Genomic DNA, 26400 nt, shown 5'->3' with positions numbered 1-26400 from the left:
CACACACACCGCCAGCCAAGCAGCACTCCGTGCACAGACAGCAAAGTAGCACTCCACGCACACCACCAGCCAAGCGCCACTCCACACACACCGCCAGCCAAGCAGCACTCCGTGCACAGACAGCAAAGTAGCACTCCACGCACACCACCAGCCAAGCGCCACTCCACACACACCGCCAGCCAAGCAGCACTCCGTGCACAGACAGCAAAGTAGCACTCCACGCACACCACCAGCCAAGCGCCACTCCACACACACCGCCAGCCAAGCAGCACTCCGTGCACAGACAGCAAAGTAGCACTCCACGCACACCACCAGCCAAGCGCCACTCCACACACACCGCCAGCCAAGCAGCACTCCGTGCACAGACAGCAAAGTAGCACTCCACGCACACTAACAGCCAAGCGCCACTCCACACACACCGCCAGCCAAGCACCACTCCGTGCACAGACAGCAAAGTAGCACTCCACGCACACCACCTGCCAGGCGCCACTCCACAAGCACCACCAGCCAAGCACCACTCACCGCCAGCCAAGCACCATCCAGCCAAGCGCCACTCCACACACACCGCCAGCCAAGCAGCACTCCGTGCACAGACAGCAAAGTAGCACTCCACGCACACCACCAGCCAAGCGCCACTCCACACACACCGCCAGCCAAGCAGCACTCCGTGCACAGACAGCAAAGTAGCACTCCACGCACACCACCAGCCAAGCGCCACTCCACACACACCGCCAGCCAAGCAGCACTCCGTGCACAGACAGCAAAGTAGCACTCCACGCACACTAACAGCCAAGCGCCACTCCACACACACCGCCAGCAAAGCACCACTCCGTGCACAGACAGCAAAGTAGCACTCCACGCACACCACCTGCCAAGCGCCACTCCACAAGCACCACCAGCCAAGCACCACTCACCGCCAGCCAAGCACCATCCAGCCAAGCGCCACTCCACACACACCGCCAGCCAAGCGCCACTCCACACACACCGCCAGCCAAGCAGCACTCCGTGCACAGACAGCAAAGTAGCACTCCACGCACACCACCAGCCAAGCGCCACTCCACACACACCGCCAGCCAAGCAGCACTCCGTGCACAGACAGCAAAGTAGCACTCCACGCACACCACCAGCCAAGCGCCACTCCACACACACCGCCAGCCAAGCAGCACTCCGTGCACAGACAGCAAAGTAGCACTCCACGCACAACACCAGCCAAGCGCCACTCCACACACACCACCAGCCAAGCAGCACTCCGTGCACAGACAGCAAAGTAGCACTCCACGCACACCACCAGCCAAGCGCCACTCCACACACACCGCCAGCCAAGCACCACTCCGTGCACAGACAGCCAAGTACCACTCTACACACACCACCAGCCAAGCGCCACTCCACACACACCGCCAGCCAAGCACCACTCTGTGCATAGATAGCCAAGTACCCCTCCACGCACACCGCCAGCCAAACACCACTCAGCGCACACCGACAGCCAAGTACCACTCCACACACACCGCCAGCCAAGCACCGCTCCACGCACACCATCCAGCCAAGTACCACTCCCCACACACACCACCAGCAAACATGCCCAAGGGGTCGCTTCCTAAAAACTTTGTGTTAGTGGGCATTTTCCGCCCCCCCTGGGGGCAAAACGGCAAAAAAAACAGGCCGATTTGCCCCCAGGGTGGACAGAAAAACAAAAACACAATCATGTCCACCTGGAAGCGACCCTTACCCAAGGGGTCGCTTCCCAAAACAAACACATTGCCCCAACAAAAATCCCTGGTTCTAGTGGGTAATTTCTGCCCCCCCTGGGGGCAAAACGGCCGAAAAACGGGCCGATTTCCCCCCAGGGGGGGCAGAAAAACGAAAACATACTCAGACCCCACCTGGAAGCGACCCTTGCCCAAGGGGTCGCTTCCTAAAAACTAAAATTACATCCCTGGTGTCTAGTGGGCATTTTCTGTCCCCCCTGGGGGCAAAACGGCAAAAAAAAAACGGGCCGATTTGCCCCCAGGGGGGACAGAAAAACGTAAACAAAATCAATGGCCGCCATCTTTGTAGAAATCTATATCCCTGGTGCTAGTGGGGAATTTCTGCCCCCCCTGGGGGCAAAACGGCCGAAAAAACGGGCCGATTTCCCCCCAGGGGGGGCAGAAAAACGAAAACATATTGCCAGCCAGCCTGGAAGCGACCCTTGCCCAAGGGGTCACTTCCTAAAAACTAAAAGTATATCCCTGGTGTCTAGTGGGGGCATTTCCGCCGCACAATCGCGACGCTGTGCGCGATCGTGAGGCAGAAATGCCCTGCAAAGAGACATCAGGGGAAAGGAAAATCTCTTTCCTCTCCCCTGATGCCTCTTCGCTGCCCCCAAACCCCCGCCAGCCTCGAGAAACCTACCTTCTTTCCCAGCGCGCAGGAAGCAAATGGCTTCCCGAGCGCTGGGAATCCCTGATGATGTCAGCGCGCGCTGTGCGCGCTGACGTCATCAGGGATTACCATGGGGGGGGCGGGGGCGGCAGCGGAAGCTCTTCCACTGCCGCCCCCAGCAAAACAACGACGATCAGAGAGCCTCGGGGGGAGCGCCAGCGCTTCCCCCGAGGGTGGGGCTGATGACGAGCTGGCCTTGTCATCCGCGCAGGACAGGTAAGCGCGATGACGAGCCCAGCTCGTCATTAGCCCCGAAGGGGTTAATGAGTCCATTAAAAAGGTGGAAATCAGACTGACCATACTGGAAACTGCCATATCTAGTATGGTTACTATGACTAAAACTCAGGGGAATGGGAATGGGGTGGAACACCCTACACCTATAGCCAGGCCCCCTTCTACCACCGTTCCAAAAAATCCAACTGTATCAGCTCAGGCGGCCAAAAACACCACGCATCAACAGGGTAGGGTTGATTCCCCCTCTCAAAACCCATTTCCTCCAAAACAGTTAAATGCACCTGTAATTGAAAAGGGAGGTGACCCAAAAAAACCAGGCCTAAAGGCCCCGTTAACTAAAAACAACCAGAACGACCATGGGGTAGGTAGCTTTAATAGAATACCACGGAAAAAGGTGCCACAAGTGGAGATTCCCCCAGAAGCAGTGCCCTATGTGGTAGTTTTGACTGGGGTCCCGCCGTTAGCAGAAAACAAGAAGGAGGGATACGCAGAACTCAAAAATAAAATTATCCATTGGTTGAGGACTTACAGGCCGATAGCGCCCAATATAGATGGGGATATAGTGCACGTCAGACGGCTTAACTGGCTGGGGAGTAGAATTAAAGATATAGAGGGAGACCTAGTGGTGGTCACACTTCAGAGACCCCAGAGCATCAGACTATATCTTAAACTGGCCACCTGGAAATGGGGAAACTTGTATTATCCCTCGGGCCCTAACTTATTTCTATCCCAGGACTGAGGCTATTCCTCCCAAATATCCAATTAAGTTTCAAACATACAGGCCACCCCTCACCGTGCCATACAGCAACAATTATCCCCAGTATGGCCAACATTTTGCTCCGGTGCCTGAACAGCACTCCGCCTGGTCTACGGTGCCTTATAGACACAGGTTGAACCATGACAGCAGGATGGAACATCTAAGACCCTTCACTCCCCTGGACACTTACAATCGGTTTTCGCAGCTCTCAGGGCTGGAAAATTGCGATTGAAGTTTAGTGCCCATGGGGGTGATTTGCGAACATCTTGGGGAGGAGGCCCCACGTCTTTGTGGCAGTATAGATGCAGGGCAAGTTAGTCCACCTCTAGTACAATTTGCCATTACTAACAACATTACTGAGGCTCCCATGATAGTCGAGTCTATGGCCAGCACTTCTAGCTGTCCTGTAGACCCTACTCCTTTGGCCCAAGACGGGGACTGCTGTATGACCATGGTGGACAATGAGGGTGCGAATAAGGGGGAACACACCATAATGCCCAAGAGTCGGCGGGTAATAAACCTCCTATCCTGGAATGTTGCGGGGTTAAAAAGGAAGTTAGACTTACCAGAGTGGCACACGTTCATTGAGAGGTTCGATGTGTGCCTATTTCAGGAAACCTGGAGCCTATTACCCTTATATAAATCAGGGTATAACACCTACTTTTTACCTGCAGTAAGTAAAGGAAAGGGTAGACCAGCGGGTGGCCTCATGGTTTGGATTAAAATAGAGCTGGACTGGGCGGTAACACACCACAACTTGGAGTGTAGGGACATACTCCACCTCTCTTCTAGAGGGAATGCGGAGAGTGGTAGGCTAGACCTCTTTAATGTTTATGCCAGAGGGTCATCAGGGGACATCGCCTCCTTAACTTTAACAGCTCTGGACTCTGCCCTAGCTAACTGCCCCCTCTCTGCAAAAATTATCGTGGGGGGAGACTTCAATTGTACGTTTGAACCTCTCCTCGGGGACGACCCCCTGGGTATTGAAGATGAAGATTCAAACTGGTCCATCCCAACTCTATCCCTGCCCCCCATCAGGAAATGGTCAGCTAGGGCAATTCAAATTAATGCATTAACTAGGGACCACAAGTTAAGAGCCCTTAATGGCAGGACTATATCTGACCAGGCAGGTGCACTGACCTTCAACAGACTTACTGGGCCATCCCGAATTGACTACATCCTAATGGATGTTAGTTTTTGGGCAGACCTTATTGATATGGAAGTGCTACCAAGTCAGGATAGTGACCATAATCCCCTGTGTTGCAAGTTTAATTGGGGCATCCTTAAAGATAGTGGTGTGAATGCCCCACTAAAAACAACTAAAGAGTTTATCCCATATAACAACAATCGTAGATTGAAATGGGATAAGGCTAACCTGAAGGAGGATGACCTAGGGGCAATTAAATTCCTGGTAGAGGGCCTGTCCTCTGATCTGGAAGCCTGGGTCTGTGAAAATGAGATTAGTACGTCGCCGCACTCTTCCCTCGACTCAGCTTACAAGGCTACAATAGATCATGTCAGCCAATTCTTTATCGCGAATGGTAAAAGTCACAGGAAACTGATTACACCTCCCACTTCTAAAAAACCCTGGTATACATATCAATGTAAGGGCAAGAGGAAAAATCTGACAAAAGCCCTGCTTTCTGGGGATCCTTTGCTGGTTAGAGCGGCCAGGAAGGAATACCTAAAAGTACTATCGCTGGCTAAACGTGAGTGGGAGGAACAGCATTGGCAGGACCTAGCCAACGCCGTGAACAGAAGGAACCCGAATCTTTTTTGGGATCTGATTAATAGAACAAGGCAGAGGAAAATGCAACCATTAGCAGCACACATAACCAGCCAGCAATGGTTTAATCATTTTTCATCCCTATATGGAGGCAATGATGAACTAATCAGCCCCGGGGTAACTGGCTTTGGAGCTGGGGATATCCTAGGGGTGGATGCCCCCGATTTTTCGACCACCGAGGTAGAGAGGGCGATTAAACATCTAACCCCAAAGAAGGCGGCCGGGCCGGACGGGATCCCTGGGGACCTGTTGATCGCTGAGCCGCAGGCTTGGGCCAAGCTAATTGCCACAATTATGAATTTGATAACTAGGGGTCATCAGGTGCCAGACTCATGGAAGGGGGCTGAGGTGGTAACCGTTTTCAAGAAGGGGGCTAGAGATGATCCTGCGAACTATAGACCTATCAGTTTGATAGATATAATTCAGAAAGTGGTCGGCAGGGTCATCATCTTAAGGGTAGGCGATTGGATGGAGGAAGCCAGCATTCTCTCCCATCTTCAAGCTGGCTTTAGAAGGAAGGTAGGCACGATGGGCCAGGTCTTTCGCTTTTTTGTCATCTATTGGAAGGCAGTTACCATCAAGAAAGGCAGTTTATACTTGGCCTTCATAGATCTCAAAACGGCTTTTGACCTGGTCCCTCGGGCAAAAGTATGGGAGATCTTAGGTGAGATGGGATTTCCCAGTAGGCTCCTGAGTCTGATCGTAAAGCTCCATGAGGGGAATTATGCGAGGGTCAGATGGGGATCCCAGGGACAGTTAACAGATAGGGTCCCTGTGAGGAGAGGAGTACGCTAGGGCTGTGTTATGGCTCCGACCCTTTTCTCCCTATTCGTGAATGGAGTGGTGGACCATCTGAAAGGGGAGGAGACGGATGCCCCATCCCTGGCGGGGGAAAGAGTTCCGACTCTACTCTTCGCCGACGACACCTTACTGATCTCCAAATCCCCAGCGGGACTGCAAAAACTCTTGAACCGGTTTAGTTCTTTTTGTACCAACCGAGGCTTAATCATCAACACCTCGAAAACTAAACTGATGGCATTTTCCCCCTCTAAAAGATTTAAAAACAACTTTTTGCTTAATGGTGCGCCCCTGGAGATGGTCAACTCATTTGATTATCTTGGTGTCCGGGTAAATAGTCGAATGACATGGAAGGACCACTTGGCCAAAATGTTACTCAGTCACCAAAGAGCATCCGGGGTGACTCTGAGAGAGCTCCGTGAGTCAAGCAGCAAACCAGTTTCCCCTGTTATGGCGATTTATGAGGGCCAGATTCTCCCGTCGGCACTATATGGCTCCGAACTCTGGGGGTTTGAAAACGTCTCAGATCTATCGTCAGCGGAAAATATTTTCTTAAGGAAGGTGGTGGCCCTTCCTGCTTCCACCCCGCTGATCCCCCTGAGATTAGATCTGGGCAGAAGATCTCTAAAGGACTTGGTAAGGTTACGCCCATTGCTCTTTTGGACTCGTCTAAGAAGAACTGAGGAGCTCGCAAAATATGCTGAAGGGTTGGACGATCTTCTTTTGATGGACACGGGGGGAAAAATAGGATGGTTGAAGAAATTGAGAGACCTGGTTCTTAACTTGGGTCTAAGGGATGCTTGGGAGTCACAAACGCCGCCACCCAAGGAAGTGTTTAAAAAGTTATATTGGGATTGGGTTCAGAGTATTGCACTGAGGGTCTTGGATGGGGGTTCACTCACGGACCAATTTCTGTTAATCAAATGGGTAAAAAAACTGGAACCCTTCCTTGACCTGATAACCAAACCCTTAGATCGAGCGCTATATCTAAAATTGAGATATGGGACGCTTCCGGTGCATGACTTCACGGCGAGGTGGTCTAACTCTGGTGCCGCCCAGTATTCGTGCCCTGGATGTGCAGCTCCAAAGGAATCTGTGGCCCACCTATTCTTTGCCTGCCCCGCATACAAAGTGGCGCGGAAAGTCTGGCTGAAACCAGTGTGTAGGGAATTGGGGCTGAGGTGTCATAGCCAGGCATTACGTATACTCTCTACTGACTCTTCTTCCTCCTTCATGATTTGCGGGGTGGCAAAATTTCTGGGCAGTGCGTGGGTGACGCGCTCCCGTCTACTGAAATTGCACATGAGGGGACCGACGGCCTGATGCTTGAACAGCCTGTAGTAAATTATTACTGCGGAGTATTTCTTCCTTTTTATCTGTATTTTTAAAGTTTTACCGGTGAATTAAAATGTTATGTATATGTATGCTTTTATGGTGATCAAATTGCCGAATAAAGATATTTACTACATCTCTGCAGCAGTGATCCTCAAGTAAGGTACAGTGCAATAAACACTGAATCCAGCATTGATTTCAGGTTCCGTAAAAGTGGTATCCATAGTTGATCTGCACATTGCTATAGGCCTGATTCACATTTCTTGTTAGTAACTTTTGATTTATGTGTGATTTATTTCTCAATTTCTGGGAGTAAGCCAAGGAAAAAAGCGTTGTGACTCTTGTAGCAATCTGTGTGAAGTATACTAAAATATCCAGATCTCTTCATCATTTCTCTGCCGCATGTATATACCATATTAACGATTATAAAGAGCACCCATGAGGGTGTTACTGGAACTGTGTCTCGTTTCCACAGGGCACCTAAATGCTTCATGTACATCATTTAGGCTGATGGCCAAATGGGTCTGATCTTGGCTGTAGTAAGCCATAAATGTACAAAAAAGCAAATATTTTCCTAAACCAGCTCTTCCTGACACTAGTGCCAAGCACTAAGGACTCTGTTCTGATTCTCAGTTTATTTTATGAGTTCCTAGTGAGTGTGGACATGATGGTCAAAGAGAAACATATATGTACATTTCTATGTTGTAGTGCATCGTATCATATAAAAAGGAATTGCCATATAAAGCTTATGGTTAAAATTACATGACTGATAGTGGAAAAGAGGTATCTCTGCTGTGTATATCTGCTGTGAACCGCACACAGTTGTCATTGACAGTGATTACGTCACCACTCACTGAATATACAAGTAGCTCCTATGTATTTAAGAGTTGACCAACAACATTTTTCAAAACTACGTACATTTTCTGTCCAGGATCTGATTTACTTTCTGTCAATCTCTTTTACACTTTTTTTTTTAAATGTTAAAACGTACAAACCAATGGTATAGGTATTTAGCATGTATTTGAAAAAGCTGATCTCAGACACTCAGGTCTCAAAGGAAATGTCATTTACCTCTTTTTCAGATGAGCAAGAAAATGTAGCAGGAAGGTGCCCGCCAGGAGGAGCCTTGAACCGGGAGGATCTCTCTGCTTGGGAGTCTGCTCTGCCAGCCTCACCTTCTCACAATGTCCAAGAAGGGTGCCAGCAGCCGAGCCAAGGGAGACAAACCTGATGCTTTAGCTTCTCTGCAGGCCGCCAACGAGGAGCTCAGGGCGAAACTAACAGACATTCAAATTGAGCTGCAGCAGGAAAAGAGTAAGGTGGGAACCCTTCCTTTCATATATTTAAAATGTTATTAGTGCTATAATCAAGCCCTGAGTGTTGTCATATATTATTGCCTTATGGCCCACTACCCAGGGCTACATTGGTTGTTATGGCTCTAAAACTGAGTTATGGGCCTGCGGTGCAGGCAAGGGCCTAGAACCAAGGAGATAGCATTTAACGACCAGTATATGACATTCGTCCCACGAAGGACAAGATGTACAATATTAAAAATGGAGAAACAGATTGACAAATATTGGAATTTTGGTGAAGAAGGAATGTTCCAGACATTATTAGCCCTGAGCAACTCCATTGTCTTCAGCAAAACTCCTAACATGCGAATGTTCTAATAAATGTGATTGCTTGGATGTGGATGCTCATAAATTAAAATGCGAGGGTTAGTGGAAGTGACACCATGCACCACCCTTGACCCCAGAGGGTTGACTCCTTACACTGCTCTTCATCCCCTACTCTCTCTTATCTGCTACCGAGGGGCTATGATTGGGGCAAGGAGTGTAAACTATAGAAGTTAACATGGCTCCATGGACACTGTGTATCTTAGGGTCCTATGACTTCCTTCATGCCCCCCTGAGACCAGGGGGAGCGGCTGCTACTCCTGGCTACGCTTAAAAGGCATGTGTGTGTTTATGGTCAGCCTTGACAGTGCAGTTTTCACCAGACAATTATGTGAGCATCACCAGAGAGGGGCTTTGGCTCTGCCCTCATGTTGAGGGCCATAAGTACATAATATTATTGGGCAGAAGCTGTGTGCTTCCACAAAAAAAGTGCTTTCCCTCCACGCAACTGTGATCATTTGTTTATTTATCCTGCTGCTCAGCGTACACTTTTAGGGGCACACGCATGCATTTGTAATGCTATTAAAGTGTCCTAGATAACCAGATATTTTTGTTGCTTTTCTCTAGCAGCAGCACAGATGGGAGGAGGGCAGTCATGAACCTACATAGATTTTTAGGTGTGGCTTGACAGTGCAACTATTACCTGACCTTTTAACCTACACCAATCTTGTTCTAAGTTATTTGTTTCCACACACATACATATCCAATCCTTTGCTATCTATGTGTAACGTTTCACGTTACTATATAACATTCCTTTAAGCCAGACCTCTTGACATTACCAATGGTTGTTGTAATTTTTAAATTAATTGGCAAAGAAATCCAATGAAATTGTTAAAAATGTCAAATTTCGTATTTAGATGCATACATATTATTTTGCTATGAACAGCTTATGGGCCTGTCTTTATGCATAGTACAAGAAAGGATCATAACTCTAAAAGACAACTAAATCTTCCTCGTGGCTTCTGTGTTTCATTGGCCATCGGGGATCACAGACAGGTCTGTCTGCCTTAACTACCATTGCAGAAATTGCTTCTTAGCCCCAGCCATGCTCATTGGCTAAAGAGGTGCAGCAGCTTCAACAGGTATGGTGATATAGACCAGTAGCAGTAACAAGTGACATGCATGTTACATAACCCTCCCGCAGAGCATACAATGTGAATGGATGTATGACGTTTCAACACATGCTTTTACAACGCATGCCATTACGACGCAGGTTTTACAACGCAAGTCGTTACAACGACTTGCGTTGGGGGGCGTTGGATAGTGAATAGTTTCATTTACTATTCCAACTCTAGTCCCCGTGGATAGTAGGGAAGGTGTTGGATAGTATATTAAACTATTCCCTATCCTAGAGCGCCCCCCAGCGCAATGCGTTGTTATAACTTGTGTTGTAAAAGTTGCGTCGTAATGGTAGTGCGTTGTAAAAGTTGCGTTGTAAAGGATGTTCCCCAATGTGCATGCCTACTTATGGCACTTTGCTTGACCATTTAGAGCTTTTTCATCCCACCGAATCGAACATTTTGCAATCAATACAACACTCTTTCGCTTTCCTTTTATAATGAATTACCAGAGCCCATTACTGGCACTGTTCAGATCCGTGGGTTAGGTTTTCATTTTTATGTTCTTTCAGTTGTTTAACATAAAGAAAACGTTATGCTCATTTTAACTCAAATGGTTCATTATTCCATGTTCACCCAGGTAATATATTTGTCCATAGATTTTGTTCTTTTGAATGAGATGCCCTCAAAAGAGGAAATTGGCAATAAAACATGAAACACAAACCAGGGTATTTATGGCCTGACCTTCAGAGCAGAATTGTTTTGCTGGAATTAGGAAGATGGAAAGCTACACATCAGTTTTTAAAATTAGAACAGTATTTTCAAAGCCTCAGCCAGGCCGGAGGAAACAAGATTCTTGTCGAGGGTGACTCAGTCCAGCTCTCACAGTTCATTTTGTGAGGCGTGATGGAGAAAGAGGGACGAATGAAGCAGGGTCAGCATCACTTAGAGCAGATCAGCATTGACAAAATGTTATATAATGTAAATGGTATATGGTTTCAAAAGTTGGAGCAGTAAATATTTTTAAAATTCAAATGTGCCTGCAGCAAGGGTGCCATGAGGTCTGATGAAAGCAAGAATACTGTTCTGTCTCAGTTGGATGGACAATTCATCAACCATTAGGGTCCAGAGTGCCTGTCACACCCTTGGGGACTGATGCCATACCAATTTCTGCGCTATATCCCTATAGCTGAGTTTTATTAAATGAGTCGAGCACCAGGCAAAATTTGGTGAGAACCCAATCCAGAAAATTATATAGGCTCGCACCACCACAAAACCTCACAGAAATGCAAAGCACCGTGGACCTCTGAAGAGTTGGGACCTGCCCTGCACAGTATATGTTATGTCCCTGCCCGCATTTCACAGGGACCCAGCTCGAAAGCTCCCCTGGTTCCTTAACTGACTAAAGATATTGGCAGCAGGCTATCAGGCCACTGCAATTAAAAAGCAACGAGGGCCCAATTCACAAAGGTAAACATAGACCTGAAGTCTAAGGGCCCAATTCACAAAGGTAAACTTAATCTGATGTTTAAGGTCCCAATTCACAAAGGTAAACGTAGACCTGAAGTATAAGTTTTCCTTTGTGAATAGGAGAGACCAGTTGCAAGATGCAAGCCAGTGCTACACTCATGTTTTGGGATAGTGATGTGTGGTTGAGCAGTTATGCCACGCTTGGCTGCAATCTCAAGGGCCATGTCCATTTTTCATAAATGAGTGAGGCCACTATCAGCCCTAAGCACTAGCTAATGTTAATGAGACGGCCTGTAGTGTAGTTCCTATATTCCCAATAGGCTCTGCACATTGGAATAATATAAACAGCAGTGTAGACGTAGGACTGAGGTCATCTAGGTCTCTACTGACTATATTAGACTTAATTAGTTTTGCCAGCTAGCTCAGAGGTCACTAGAAACTTTCTCGAATGTTCAGAAAAGAGTTAACTCTCCTGATTTAGACAAGAAGGGATTAGCTTCTGACAACCGCATAAACATGACAACATTGCTCCCTCAGAATAAAGAGTATATCTCTAGAGTCGTTTGAAAACAATAGACAACTATTTCACTCAGTCAATCGTGCATAGTTAGTTTCACCAGAGTGCAGAGAAATAGAGAGACAGGTGTTTTCAATAAAAGGTGTTATTTATTGAGCAGTCTTCTTTCTCATGCGAGAGAAATGAATTGCCACATTTGCAATACTTATCCTGAAGTAAAGTGCGTACAGTAAAAGGAGTATTATGAAATACTACTGTAAAAGCATTGATATGGTTTCTTAGCCATATGAAACTTTAAAATGGATAAAATATATACATACATAAAAACATTGACTAACGTACTCAACTGGTGCTTCTAAGATACGCCTACCAAGGTGTACCTGACCTAAGCCTAATACGTGGGAAGGAGTAAGTAAGTTGCAGTTTAAGTTAAGTTGTTTTTTTGCCAAGAATCTGAATCAAGAAATCTCTTAAGGGTTTAGTCAGCTCCGTACCTTGGTTCTAGAATGAAGGAGGTCTTGTATCTCGTGTCTCAGGACTCGATCTCCCAGCAACCCGCAAGGGTGACTGGAAACACCGGAGCTGGATTTCTCGGCAAGAGAAAAGACAGCGTCTCTCTCAGTGCGTCAAGGGTGAGTCGGCTTCCTTCGGCTCCCGCATCAGCTGGGCTTCGGGCAAGTAGATAGCCGCTCTGCTCCAAACCACCACTGTGTGTTTGCTTAAGGCAACGTTGGTATATTTATACCTGAAAAGTGCCGTGTTTGACGTAAGGTTGGACATAAGACACCAGGACTCCAGGAGTTCTTGTGCAAATCAAAACAAAAGCAGGGGGAATTCCCGGAATGCTGGAGCTTGGTTTGTTTAAAGAACGCGTTGTACTTTCTAGGAGTCTATGGGAGTAGCCTTGCCGTATTTGGACTGCATGGGCTATGACTAGATATGGGCATGATTCCTATGCCTTTATAAGGATATGTTTTATTATAACCACATAAGGGCATGAATCTGGGATATCTAATTAGGGTCCTAGATAGATTCACAACAAGCCAGCTTGTCACCATATTTTTCCAGTGTTGGAACACTGGAAAAATATGGTGACAAGCTGTCGGGAGGCGGGAAAGCAATGAGGATGTAACAAGGTCCTAGGAATGATGATAGTTGCATTTTTAAATAGTTTGGAATAATCATGCCTAGACTGATAGTGACTGGATCTGCTACCACACACTTCATAGTTCATGCTTGAATCCTTGAGATAGGATTCCAACGAAGCTCGATAATTTTTTTCAAGAGATCTTTTGATCAGATTAAAGAAAGAAATATTAATCTTGGAGCCTTGAGGAAGCGCTGCTGGGCGAAACACGCGTCGGCTGCTGTGTGAATCTGGAATAAAGCTTAACTATTGAAATCTAGACGTGGATTTGGACCATTGCTTGGAGCTCTCTATTATTTGGCACAGTTGTTGAATGGACGCAATAACATTGAACAAAAAATGTCTTCATATTGATCAAGATCTAAATATTTGAATAACTCCGATGGTGACTTTGCTCTGGTGTGCTACAGTGCTTATTAGGTAACTATGTTGAATGTTGGGTGGCAGCAGAATCTCTGTAAAAAGATGAAGGTTACTTTGTAGGGGATCCAGTACATCTTCTGCTTTGGCCCCTGATGATGCTGGGTACATCTGCCTTTAGCAAAAACTGGGACTCTTCAAATGCCCCACTGACTAAAAAGAATTCCCTCTCTCTTGTTTCCCCTCCTCTGCATTCATGAGTGTACACGTTGATGTAACAAAATTTGACTTTGTCACGGATCTATCCATATTTTTGGGTCAATAGTGGCAGAAAACCGTAAAGATGAAAATCTGAAAACTATCAATTCTCCTGAATGTTTTTCAGATTAGTAGACAACCCTCTCTACACTCATTGGGCTTTATTATGCAAACATTGCTATCTAATTATTAATAAATGCCTGAGCTGTGACTTATGTGATCGCTGCTGAGATCTTATGCCACAAGTTGGATTCCAATCGCATTAGACTTTAATCAAACTACTTTCAATAAATCCATTATCAATAAATTGTGGAATTTTACAAAATGTGATTTAAAGTAATTATAAATGACAAAACTGTGGTGTTAAGGACTAACTAAATAGATTATTTTTTATAAATGATTAAACAATTTATTGGAAATAATGAATTACCTGCAACCATTTAAATTCAAAGCATCATTAACGTTTAACAGTACATCAGGAGAAAAGTTGTGAAAAGTGACTTTCAATGCAATTGCGAACCATATTTCTATGCCAAGCACCATTTGTTGGACGTGGATCTCTGTAAATGAAGAAAATTATATGGATGGAGCATCGACTTATAGGAATGTCCCTACTCCATTATGGCTATTGATGTCCTTTATTTATGATATCTATTTCTTTTTGTGTAAATTGGTCTGAGGAACTTCTCAGCTACTTCTAACTGCTTAGAAAGTGGCAGGGTAAGAGGACAAGCTAAACAAGAGAAATATGAGAGATGTGAAGAAAAATGACTCTACACTTCATCAGTGATGACTGGACTGTCTGAATATCCAAACTTAGAGGTAGACTCCATTTCAAATTCATAAGGTACGCTGGGTGTTAAATATAACAGCCCTTATGATAGTCTTCTCCCAAATGTGTTGCTTTCTCTCCTCCTGTTCAATTAAATTTGCTTTTGTTAGCCTTGGGGCTTTGTGCACTTTACCACTAGTAACCAGTGCTAAAGTGCTCATGTTCATGCTCAGTCCTCTACACATGGTAAAATTGGCTTATAACCAATTTGCACAATTAATTTACTTATAGGTCCCTAGTAAAGAGATACAACATGTACCCAGGGCTTGTACATTAAAAAATTACTAGTGGGTCCGCAGCACTTGTTGTAACACCAATTTAATTAGCCTTTTAACCACATCGATGCTATGCATTTTCCCCTCCTGTGCTGAGATTTACTTATTCCCATGTTTCATGACGAGCTGGGCTCGTCATGAGCGTGCGAGGAGGCTACCTCATGACGAGCCCAGCTCGTCATGAGCGTGGAAGGGGTTAAAACGTACCTCAGGACTGCCATCATAGCCTGTGTGCAGTTTTAAACTTGAAATTCGACCTAGCAAAATAATCCTTTTTCCAGGCCTAAACCTCCTTTTTTATTACCCCTAGGGTAGGAGGGTAGGCTCTAAACAGCCCATTAGACAGGGTGCCTTGTATTTAAAAAGTTGGGCATGTACTTTTAAGTTGTAAATGTCCTGGTAGTGAAAAGCTACTAAATTAATTTGTTCACAATTGTTATGTTAAGCAGATTTGTAGAGCACACTATCACCTGGGAGGGTATACTAGTTCTGCACATGTGTAAGTCTGGCAACACCTAGGGCCTTGTGGGACTACTTCAAAAGCGAGGTCTTCAGCTTCTTGCAGAATTCAAGAAGAGCGAAGGAGGCTTTTATGTGCACGTGCACGTCATTCCACGCCTGAGGAGCAATGTAGGAGAAGGCTTGACCGATGGATCTCCTTTTCCAAAGCAGATGTGATTGCTGAGGTATGCTGGGCCAGTGTTCTATGGTGGCTTGAATATGTGGATGAGGAGTTTTTAATTTTGATAGTTTGTGAACGGAAAGCCGGTGAAGCTACTTCAGGTGTGGTGTGAGTATGGCGTGGGAGGCTGAAAATGATTCTGGCCTCGGAGTTCTGAATGGTCTGCATGCTTCCGGTGAGTTTTTTGGGGCTCACTGCATAGAGGGTGTTCTAGTAGTCCAGCTTGCTTGTGACCTGAACATGCATGATGGTTTTCTGGGTGCTGATTAGGAGGCATTTGAAAATCTTCCTAAGCATCTTTAGGGTATGGAAGTATGAGGCGGTGATAGCATTGACTTGAGCGGTCATGTCAAGTTTGCTGTTGATGATGATTGCGAGGTTCTTCGCATTGACGGTGGCTGTTGGCCACCAGGTGGAGTCCCACGGTGATGCGCTTTTCGCAAAGGTCACAATTTTGGTTTTGTAAGTGTTCTGCTTGAGACAGTTGGTCTTCATCAAGTGGGTGATTTCAGTTATGCAGGCATTGAATTTGATCCTACCCCTGCTCATCTTGTCCATGAGGGAGAGAATGAGTTGTCGGTCATTGACATAGGAGTGGACTCTAATATTGTGAGAGTAGATAATGCTGGCTAGAGGGATCATGTATGCTTTGAAAAGGGTCAGGCTCAGGGAGGATCCTAGAGAAACGCCGGCGATGAGGTTGCAATTGCCTGAGGTATATGGTGCCAGGTTGACTGACTGGGTCCTTACTGTCAGGAGAGAAACAGATCCATCAGAATGTGTGACCTTGGATTCCAATGTTGTGTAGGCATTGAAAGAGGATGGGGTTGGAGACTGTGTCAATGCTGCAGAGAGGTCCAGGAGACTATGAGGCCTACTTGTCCCATAGGATAACATTGGGTTACCTTATTACATTTAATAAGTGATAACCTTTGTTTGGGAACAGGGAGAAATATCATGTTTACCCCCAAAATAATTGCAGGTTATAATCTCTTTAATGGTAAAGTTGGATTTTAAGTCACTCTTCTCAAAATGCAACTCTGGCATTTTCTTATCCTAACCATTTGGTGCCTGCATCCCGTGTCCTGGGTCACATGACTGTGATTTGCATGGTAGTTGGCCTTTGTGTATTCCTCTCAGACAGTGAGACAAAGGGGGACGAGGTGTGGGAAAGATGGGCCACCCTGTCAGAATGTGGTGCAGAGCTGTTCCCATTCCCACTAACATTTCAAAGGAGCTGCCTTAGCACACTTGTAAAGAACTTGATACTAGCCTTTTGTCACCCTTGACCTCTTGGAGCTTGGGCAGGAAGGCAGGAAATTCCAAAACCATATGGGAGGAAAACTATAAAAGTTTTTCGGACTTCAAAGCAGGCAAAAAGTATAAAAATAGGATCCTCAGACAGACTCTCCAGAACACTCCTTAAAGACCGCCTGGTACTTCAGAGGATTGCCCTGCTGCTACCAGCTGACTTCCCTGCTGCATGAAGCCCACCTTGCACCCTCAGAGGGCTGCTCTGCTGCTTCGGCCTGCCTTGCTGCTTGCTGCCAGGGTTAGTAGAGTGACACCAAAGGCTAGTTGGCTAGCCTCCTGATCTGAGCTACCTGGTCATAAAAAGCTCCAAAAACATTGAGCCTGTCTTTAGACCCTGCCTAAATTGAGTCCTAACATCCAAGTGGTGCTCACCCCATCCTGGACCTCTGGAAGTTGTACTAACTGTGCAAAAACAGCCTAAAAACAAAACTTTGAAATTAGAAAATTTTCCATCAGAAGTGCGCTGAGAACCGACAGGAGACAGGGATCTACTTGCTTCCCTATCTGTGAAAGCTGCATGGCCGGTGAGCCTAACTTTGCAGTGGCTCCAACTGTGTTCTAGACAGCAGCAAATCTTGCTCTCAGCTCCTTCTTTTTTGAAAGAACATCAGGCCTTGTTGAGCCCTCAGTGGCTGCAGCCTGCAGCTTCATCCTGCTGAAGATTTTCAACTTCCAAAAAAGTGAAGCCCAAACGTAGAAATCTTTACCACAAATTCATTGAGTGGTTTCCCGACGATGACGCCTCCTCCTCAAATACTGTCAGCTGCCTTCCTCTGCTGAACTTTACCTTCTCAGACTTTTTCTCTGAATTTTCTTCTAAGTAAGTGGAACCCAGGCACAATCCACCTTGTGTAATCCAACCGCGCTCTATGGCCTTTGTCCATAACTTTCGGCTTTTCCCCTGTCTCGCGTGACTAGATGTCCGTAGTTGGCACATTGATCATTTTTACTGAACTCTAATTACCTCCAGTTCTACTGATTGCATTTTTGTCATTCTGGTATCAAATATTTTATTAAAAATGTCTCTATTTTTAAATTGATGTGTTTTTTTTTGTGATGTGTGTTCACTTTATTGCTGTTTGAGTACTGCATAAAAACTTAACACATTGCCTTTAAGTTAAGCCTGAATGCTTTTGTGCCAAGCTACCAGAGAGTTATGCACAGGATTGTGGTTTCTGCTTGAGGGGTTCTCATCTCCTTAACAAAAAATCAAATTTCCTTCACTAGAGAAGCATCACTCTTGTGGAAGGAGGCTCCTATCCAGTGGTGTCACACTAGGGATAGATTGGGTCTGGTCAAAAGCATTTGCCAGGCACCAATTTATGATGTAGGCCTATTAAGATAAATATTATTCTACCGTCAAACCATGAATGATCCAAAAAAGTTGGTCATTAGTGGCCTACAATATCTAAGGATTTGTGCTCTACTTTTACTTTCTCTTTATAGGATCTTCTGATATTTTAAGCCTTGTAAGAGAGTAATCTATCTCTAGATTGCCTGCATTTGATCATGAAATTTAATAGGAGAGTGGGGCTAAAAAACATTGGATAAGAGTTTTAAGAACAACCTACAGACTACTTTCAGTTACACACATGGAATTGCCACCATAGTTTTATACTGTATGGTGAAGGTAATTCTACTCTAGCATCAGCTTTAGAAACACTCTAAAAACACAAAACATTTTTGTTCCCAAGCATTAGCTTTATGTTAGTTGAACTCACTTGTATTTTGGTCATGTAATACGGAGCTCCAGCTGGCCGAGAACTCCAAGATGGGCCCCAATGTACGCCCGGCAGCTGTAGCGGTCGGCGAACGAGATGTGCCATCTCCGTCAGCAATGATATCAGACGTGGAGCAGGCCGATGGGGAGAAAAGGGAAGCTAGGAAAAGCGAGGGGGTTGAAGACGGAGAATGAGACCGGCGAGGAATCCGAAGGAGCAGCAAAGAAGAGGAAATGGAGAAGGTGAAGCGGACCAGCTGAAAAGTCGGAGAAACATGGAGAGGAGGCGAGACTGGTTACAGGGAAGACGCTCAAGTATCCAGACGTCCCAGAGGAACTCAGGACGCCACGATACCCCTTGCTGCGGTCCTGGAGGACCGTGGCTCCAGGCAAGTGCCTTAGTTGCAATATTTTAAGAGGTTGGCAGGGAGGGGGGAAAGGGGGACACAGTGTGACCGAGGGCACGGGCAATAGACACGAAGGTCCTCACCCCCTTTCCCTCACCTTTGGTGCCATGTAGCATGTTGGTGATGGGTAGCACACTGGCGAAGTGAAACAGGAGACTGGCCACATTTTTGTTCTTACTTTCTTTCAACCCCACCCCGCTCCCTGGACGACTGGAGTATCCCTGGAGCCCAGAATGTGAGATGCCCCAGGAGAACAGAAGGACCTGACAAGGCCCCCTCAGCAGGAACTGGGGCCCCTAAAGACTTTTATGATAACCCTGACACTCCGCAGAGACTAAGACCGCAGGGACCCTTATCCCTTGTCTTTTCCCTTTTTTGCCAGTAGTTGTGTTGATGTGAACCAGCAGGAAAGACTGACTGTTCTGTCAACATTCCAATTAAACAAGTTAGACCTGAAAAAGCCTCTTATCCCTAACCTCGGGTTTCATTGTGTCTTCATACTGAGACTTGTAAGTCCCTTGCAAAACCCCCTCTCTCAAGGGCCGGAACTTACAACAGGTCACAAATAGTTGCTTTTCATTTTGATAAAGTAAATGTAATTCATCCAAATTCGTGCCATTTTTGGAAAATATTGTCCAAATTTTTTATTTTTTATTTTGATAAAAAAGACACATTTGCTGTCTAAACATCTCTTTGCCAATGTCATCAAGTAATTATGTACAACTTCCCTACATGGGCAGAATCTGCCAATTTTATAATATGATTGGCCACTATATTTAAAATCAAGTCCCTCAGTATGCCAGGCATGGACACCTTAAACAAGGGTATACAAAAATGTGATGGATAGAAGGCTTGAATTAATCTCAGCCACTGGTAATTACTCGCACTTCATCCTAGGCCATCATTATTTTGCACACCATGCCAACTCAGTTTGGACCCAGCCACATGCAAGTTAGTCTTGACCCTTCTCGAATGGGAACAATCCTGCCCATACTGCCAGGCCAAGTACTCCCAGAATCAGAACAGAAACAACCCAGGACCAGTATCACCCTAGTTAGGGCTCACCTATAACTTGGTTAAAGTGTCACAGTGACCACAGAACGTCTGGGCATATCCGTCTCACTTAGGGGGACACACTAAAGTATATAAAAAAGTGATGGATAGCCTGCATGAATTAATCTGAGCCACTGGTAATTACTCAGGCCGAATCCCAGTCTATCATTATTTTGTACACCTCAATTTGGCCCAGTCTTTTGCAAATCAGTCTTGATAGTGGGCCAATGGAAACAGTCCAGCACCTTGCGCTAAGGCCACCACTGTGCCTCAGACCAATGGTTGCACAAAATAGTTCAAAGAGGGCCGTATTATATAAGAACCTGCCTTATTCCAGGTATATCTCAAAAGGAGAGAGAGGGGCCACAATAATTCAAAAAATGCCCACAACATGACTCGGAGGCCCCAATGATGTCAATGACATACACCTAACCTTTACAGAGAGCCATCTATTGCCAAGCATGTCTACAATATGTTAAGGAGGGCTATCAATTTGCCAAGAATACTCAACATAAGGTCTGGGAGACTTACGTCATGGTAGAGAAGGGCATCTTATGACAGGGCCACATGATATTAGATGAATAAGGCAAAATGGTCTGCCTTATGCTAGGGAAAGTATTATGGCAGGGATGACAATACATTTAAGGCAATGTAGAGGAGTCCCCCACGTGCATACATTACACAAATATATGCAAATACGCACACAGAGACAGTTGCTTGTGCACACAGACATGCACAAACAAATTTGCCCCCATTAGGATTGAAGAAAACAGATATTCAGTTTTTACTTTCTGTTATTGTTTCTAGTAGTACCATATATAATCAAGGGGTGCACTCAATCAGTGGAAATTCTGTGTTCATTATGATAGGTGTGTGTGTGTGTGCCTGTGTGTCCGTGTGTGTGTGTCACGGACAGTGTGGATGGAGCCTGAAGTGCCAACCACACACACAGTGTGAGTAAATTCTTACCAACCTCCCAATCTTGCTGGCCTTTTGTGCATGACAGGTCAATCTCATGCTACTGAATCACTGCCTGTGATACCACTCCCACCTTTCTGACAGAGCCTGAGTGGCCCCACCTCCAAAAAGAATAATCTGCATATATGTGACAGTAGTGTCAGCATTAAGACTGGCACTGTCAGTCAGAGGTGTTTGAGCTGCATTTCATCGCTTTCACCACTGTTCTGAAGGCATTTGAAGCACCCCTTATTGACACCATTCTGCGTCAAGTGGAGCTCCACGCAAATGCACTCAATCAGGAGCTTCCAGTTATGAGCAGTCATTGTGCCATTGACAGACGCCATTTTGGTGTATCCAGTCTGGAATGGGCTTCAGACATACCACCACTTGATGAATCTGTTTTCTTCAGAGATGCAATATCCGATGAGATATGTACAGTTTAGACTTTAGATGCCTCTCTGTCTTTCACTCATAAAATTAACCTTTCTCTCTCACCTCTATCTATTCCTAACTCTAAGTCCCAATCTCAAGCGACCCCCCATTCTGCACCTATTCTATTAGTACTAATGCAACTTGACAAACTATTTGGCTACATATAATACTACTGTGCTTGCAGACAGAGTACAGTAGACGTTGTATCAAAAACATATGGTACTTGAATAGGTGTTGGCTCTATAGGGCCATATGTATGAACACATTTTCCCATAGACACAGAATGGGTAAAACTCTTTGATACATCTGGCCCATATGTCTTAGCTGATGGCTGATTTACTTAAACATACCCACACATGTATATGCCACCACGTTGCCACTCTGCACATCACATTCTTCGGAAATTGGTCACATAAGGAAGGCAACAAGTTAGAGCTGGCAGCAAGTTGTGTGTGTGTTCATTGGTGACGACACTTGGTGAAATGATCAGAGATCTGATAGGCCGTGTAGCCTGTTTCTGCTGTCACATCCTATATATCTCTGGTCTCAATAAGTGGGCGCATATCAGATTTGGAACATGCTTGGTACGGATGTGCAACCTGTGCTGTCACATTCATTTTACTGACAGTACTGTGGGTGCCTTAGACCCTGGATGCATCCGAGTGGAGCAGAGAGAGGCTGTCATGAGTGATTCCCATCTGTGTACCGAGCAGGGAGGGCACATGTACCGACCTGAAATAGCTCAGCACATTTTCCTCCGAGTGTTTCAAATGTTCTTTTTTTGTTATTTATCCATTTAGTGCATTTAGGGCTAGAAACATAATGTCAATCTCTGAAGAATGTTCAAATCACATTCACAATTTGTTTTATATATTACTTAATACAGTGGTTTTCTCAGTCTTCTCAATGCTGATGCTATTACGTGTCAGTATACCCAATTCAGTGGAGATTAGTATATTCACCTCTTAAAAATGAAAGGCCTAGATTCAAAGTCACGACATCTCTCTGGTGCGGTAGCAATACTGCCACGGGGTTAAAATGGGTGATCCTTTCCAAATGAACAATTCCGTTTCCAAATGCACAAGAGTGTTCTAAAGTAGCCACTAGGTGATGTGTAGAAAATGCTTGAAATAAATAAACATCATTAAAGTTCACGTCATTAACCACTGCATTTCAGTTTAACACTTATTACATAACAATGTATGAAGAAAACCCTAACAAGATGTAGTGTAATAATACAAATATTAACAAATAGCGCAAAGCTTGATAAAGGTTCACCAAGATAAGTCTACTTTCAATTGAGAAAAATTGAATAAATGAGCTCGTGATCAGTCGTAGGTGGATGGAAATCATTTCCCCTTTGAGTGGGTGCAAGCACGCTTCACAATTAGGGGTGACTATTTGAAAAATGTTTACCATGTTCACATTTGTGTTCCACTTCTTTCACAGCAAAACGAGTCACCTAGGAAAAATGTATTACATATGAATAACCCCAAACAGAGGATTTATTAACCCTTGGATTAAAGAAAACGAGGTTATGTAAACACATTGGGCCCGATTCACAAAGGTAAAGTGAGACGAAAGTCTAACTTTTCGACTATCGGAGCGCGGTTCACAGAACTAACTTAAGACAAAATCCTAAACTTACTACCATTTTGGTATTCACAGAAGACACTCCTTTTGGTATTCACAAAAGGCACTTACTCATTTTGATATTCACAGAAGGCACTTACTCATTGATGAGTAAGTGCCTTCTGTGAATACCAAAATGAGTAACTTACTCATTTTGGGTAACTTACTCATTTTGGTATTCACAGAAGCACAATGAGTAAGTGCCTTCTGTGAATACCAAAATGAGTAAGTGCCTTCTGTGAATGCCAAAATGGTAGTAAGTTTAGGATTTTGTCTTAAGATATTTCTGTGAATCGGGCCCTCGGTATTCACAAATGGCATTTACTACTCGTAAGCGTCCTTTGTGAACACTGAAAGTCGTAAAGTTCGACTTTCGTCTCACTTTACCTTTGTGAATCGAGCCCTTAAACTGCTGCTGAACTCAGACTCAACGGGTCACCGGCAAAGATGAAACCACAACCTCTTCAGTTTTCATATCTCATAATTTTGGTAAAAGATGGAGTGCAGTAGGTTAAGAGGCCCATACAAAAAGTATTTTTAGACAATGCCCTTATTTTAAGATATGATCTGTGCTACGGGTTGGGCTGATTAACATATAAAGTTGTAGAACTAGATTGGTGGTATTTTGGCATCCTTGGGGCAGGGGGTGATAATTGTTTGCTTGCACTGCCTTTCAAATGTTTGTAAGGAAAACTTGATAACACAACGTAGTAGAACACAACAGCACAGTAACACGACACAAAACACAACAAAAGAAAAAGGCACAAGTTCGTAGCACAATACAAAAACAATGCAGCAGAAACCCACCACACTACACCGTAAAAAAATAACAGAATAGGGATGAACTATTTGAACCCTAATTTTGAAAAAGTTCACAGTCTCTTTGCAAGGAATTCAATGGGAGGAGCTTTGGGATCCGGGCCGCATAGACAGGAGTGTCTTTTTGTAAGAATCAATTATTTCTCCCCTGGAAAAGAAATACCTTTGTATTTGGATACCTAGGTATTATGAGCTGTCTTCCAAAATGCTACTCACACAAGATTTAGCAAGAACACAGGCGTAATATTGCAGACTGAATCAATCACGGGAAATTTGGTCGGGAGACAAGTTCTGTTTTCACTCGACCTAGTTGGCAACTTGGCTTGGTCTTCAGAAAAAAAAACACCTACCTCAGGAGCTGCTCTTCAAAACTTTCTGTTTAATTTTTTGAGCTACCATTCGCAGGATGACATGGACATGTTGAGAAGGATTGCTTCTTTGAGCCATGCTTTGAGAAACTGGCCTCTTGAGGCATCTATCACATTTCAGTCCTGAGAGGTAAAGAGGTGGGATAATCTTTGGTATAAATCCTCAGAGAATATGCCTGTGGTGCTGCGTGTAACAATACAACCAAACAGAAATGCAATTAGGATATATACAATGTAAAGGCCCAAACAATCTTTAGGTAAATGGACAAGAATTTACAAAATGGTTGGATGGCACCCAACAACCAGCCAACCTTGAAACACAGAAGGACTTCCCTTATCATCATCTGACTCTTTGGATCCAAGTCCACAGCTCTTTTTAAGACTACATTTTCATCAGGTGGTCCACTAAGTGAAGCATTCTCTGGTTTAGCACCCATTATTATCTCAAGAACCTTTACACAGCTCCTTGAAGCAGAGTCCTTTTAGAGAGTAGGTTTGCCAGAGGAGAAAGGTCCAAATTGACACATAGATAACTTCAGGAAACTACTTTTTACAATCCTGTAAACACATTTTTTGCCAATAGAGGTAATGCATAGATCCACTTTTTCTCTAGTCTCCTGTTAAACATTTGAGGGTCCCTAAGTAGTCAGCTGGTGGATGTGGATTCAGTACAAATGGTATGTTTAGCCAGGAAATCCATAGCCATTGATTTTGTATATTTAATATTTAGAAAATGATATTATTAGCAGTTCCCCTCGCACAGGATGTTAACACATGGGAACAAGGACCCAGAATGACAAATGCTGTTATCCTGTACTCCTCCTGCTAGCCTTTCTATGCTTTTTTTTATTACTCTCACATTCAGATTTCCCCTCCAGACAAATCTTGCCAGCTGCTAGCTTTCCCTAATACCATGCAAATATGTCCAGATTTCTATAGGGTGGGCTATTCTACAACTAGTCAACAGAAGATACATATTGCCGTCTGGGGAGCGGACCCATTATTTCCAGTTGTCACGTATATCACAACAGATTGTTTACAAATTTTCTCAGTTGGGTCAAAGGAGCAGGCTAATGCAGATTTAATAAAAACAGGGACACCGTTAGTAAGTCAGCCACTCAGACATTTTGCCACATTAGTTGTAAACGCAGCAAAACCAGGAAAGGACATGGGTTCAACCAGCCAAGTCTATAGGAACATTAGAATTGAGTAAGCTGCCACACTTTCATCCACTGGATTCAAGCAAGCCAGGCTGAAGACGGCTGGAATGCCAGAAACCGGTCCTCGGAAGCTTGTTTCCGGTCCAGGGAAGGCATGGCTTGGCAGTTCGGGCTGGACTATTCCCATGAGGCACAGAGTCAGACTGATTTGCATATGGCCATGTCTGAACTGGGGTGGCAGAGTGGGCTAAAGAACGGTGATGGATTATACCCAGATCTGTTGACTGAGTGTGAGTATTTGATTGGTTCAGATGCTCCGTCCATCACCACCCCCTTTTGTAACACTTTCATCAAAGCACAATATTTTATCCAAAGAGCTAATGTTCCAGTAGACCATACTCCAGCTTCCAATCCCCACATTCTTTCTAGGAATAATATGGAATGCCCAAGGGGAAATAAACATCTGTCACCTCCCCAACTGCTACCCTCAGCTGGGCCCTAAAAGTGAGCTAAAAGTAACTTGGTTGATTTTAACTTCACCAGAAATTTTTGAAAACACAACAGGTTCTAGATCAACTATTGACTGGGCGGGCGTAAGGAGTGTGCGCTGGGGAGTGGCGTGCATTTTCTGGGAGCATTTTCTGGGAGCATTTTCTGATTTTAATAACAGTAACCATGCGAGGAGACATATTGGCAGAAAAGAGCTTTGCTTTTGGTCTGGCACTTGGGTATCTCCATTTTCTGAAACTAGCTTTTTTTTTTAGGTATGGCAAATTAAGGAAGTGCTTGAATGTGAATGTGAGTATGCACCATTCAAAATTTGCATAAACCCTGTTCTGGTCCAATCTGGGGTTAATATCCTCAAGAAAGAACTATACCTGGGCAAGGATTAGGTTTTCATAAGAAGTTTTAGAGGTGACATATTTTCGGAA

The 26400-nt window shown here is 44.8% G+C and overlaps 1 protein-coding gene across 1 annotated transcript in view; it reads left to right on the top strand.

Annotated features, from left to right (window-relative positions):
- Positions 1-26400, top strand: part of JAKMIP3 (Janus kinase and microtubule interacting protein 3) — a 771326-nt gene that overhangs the window by 286881 nt on the left and 458045 nt on the right. Inside the window, exon 2 of the mRNA XM_078643479.1 lies at positions 8411-8647. Coding sequence (XP_078499605.1) covers positions 8513-8647 — 135 coding nt within the window. The 5' untranslated portion in view covers positions 8411-8512. The remainder of the gene's footprint in view (positions 1-8410; positions 8648-26400) is intronic.

The sequence above is a fragment of the Lissotriton helveticus genome, chromosome 5_1 (genome assembly GCF_964261635.1).
Source record: "Lissotriton helveticus chromosome 5_1, aLisHel1.1, whole genome shotgun sequence".
Lineage (NCBI taxonomy): Eukaryota > Metazoa > Chordata > Amphibia > Caudata > Salamandridae > Lissotriton > Lissotriton helveticus.
The sequence above is the reverse complement of the archived record's forward strand: the minus strand, read 5'-3'. Positions and strand labels throughout refer to the sequence as shown.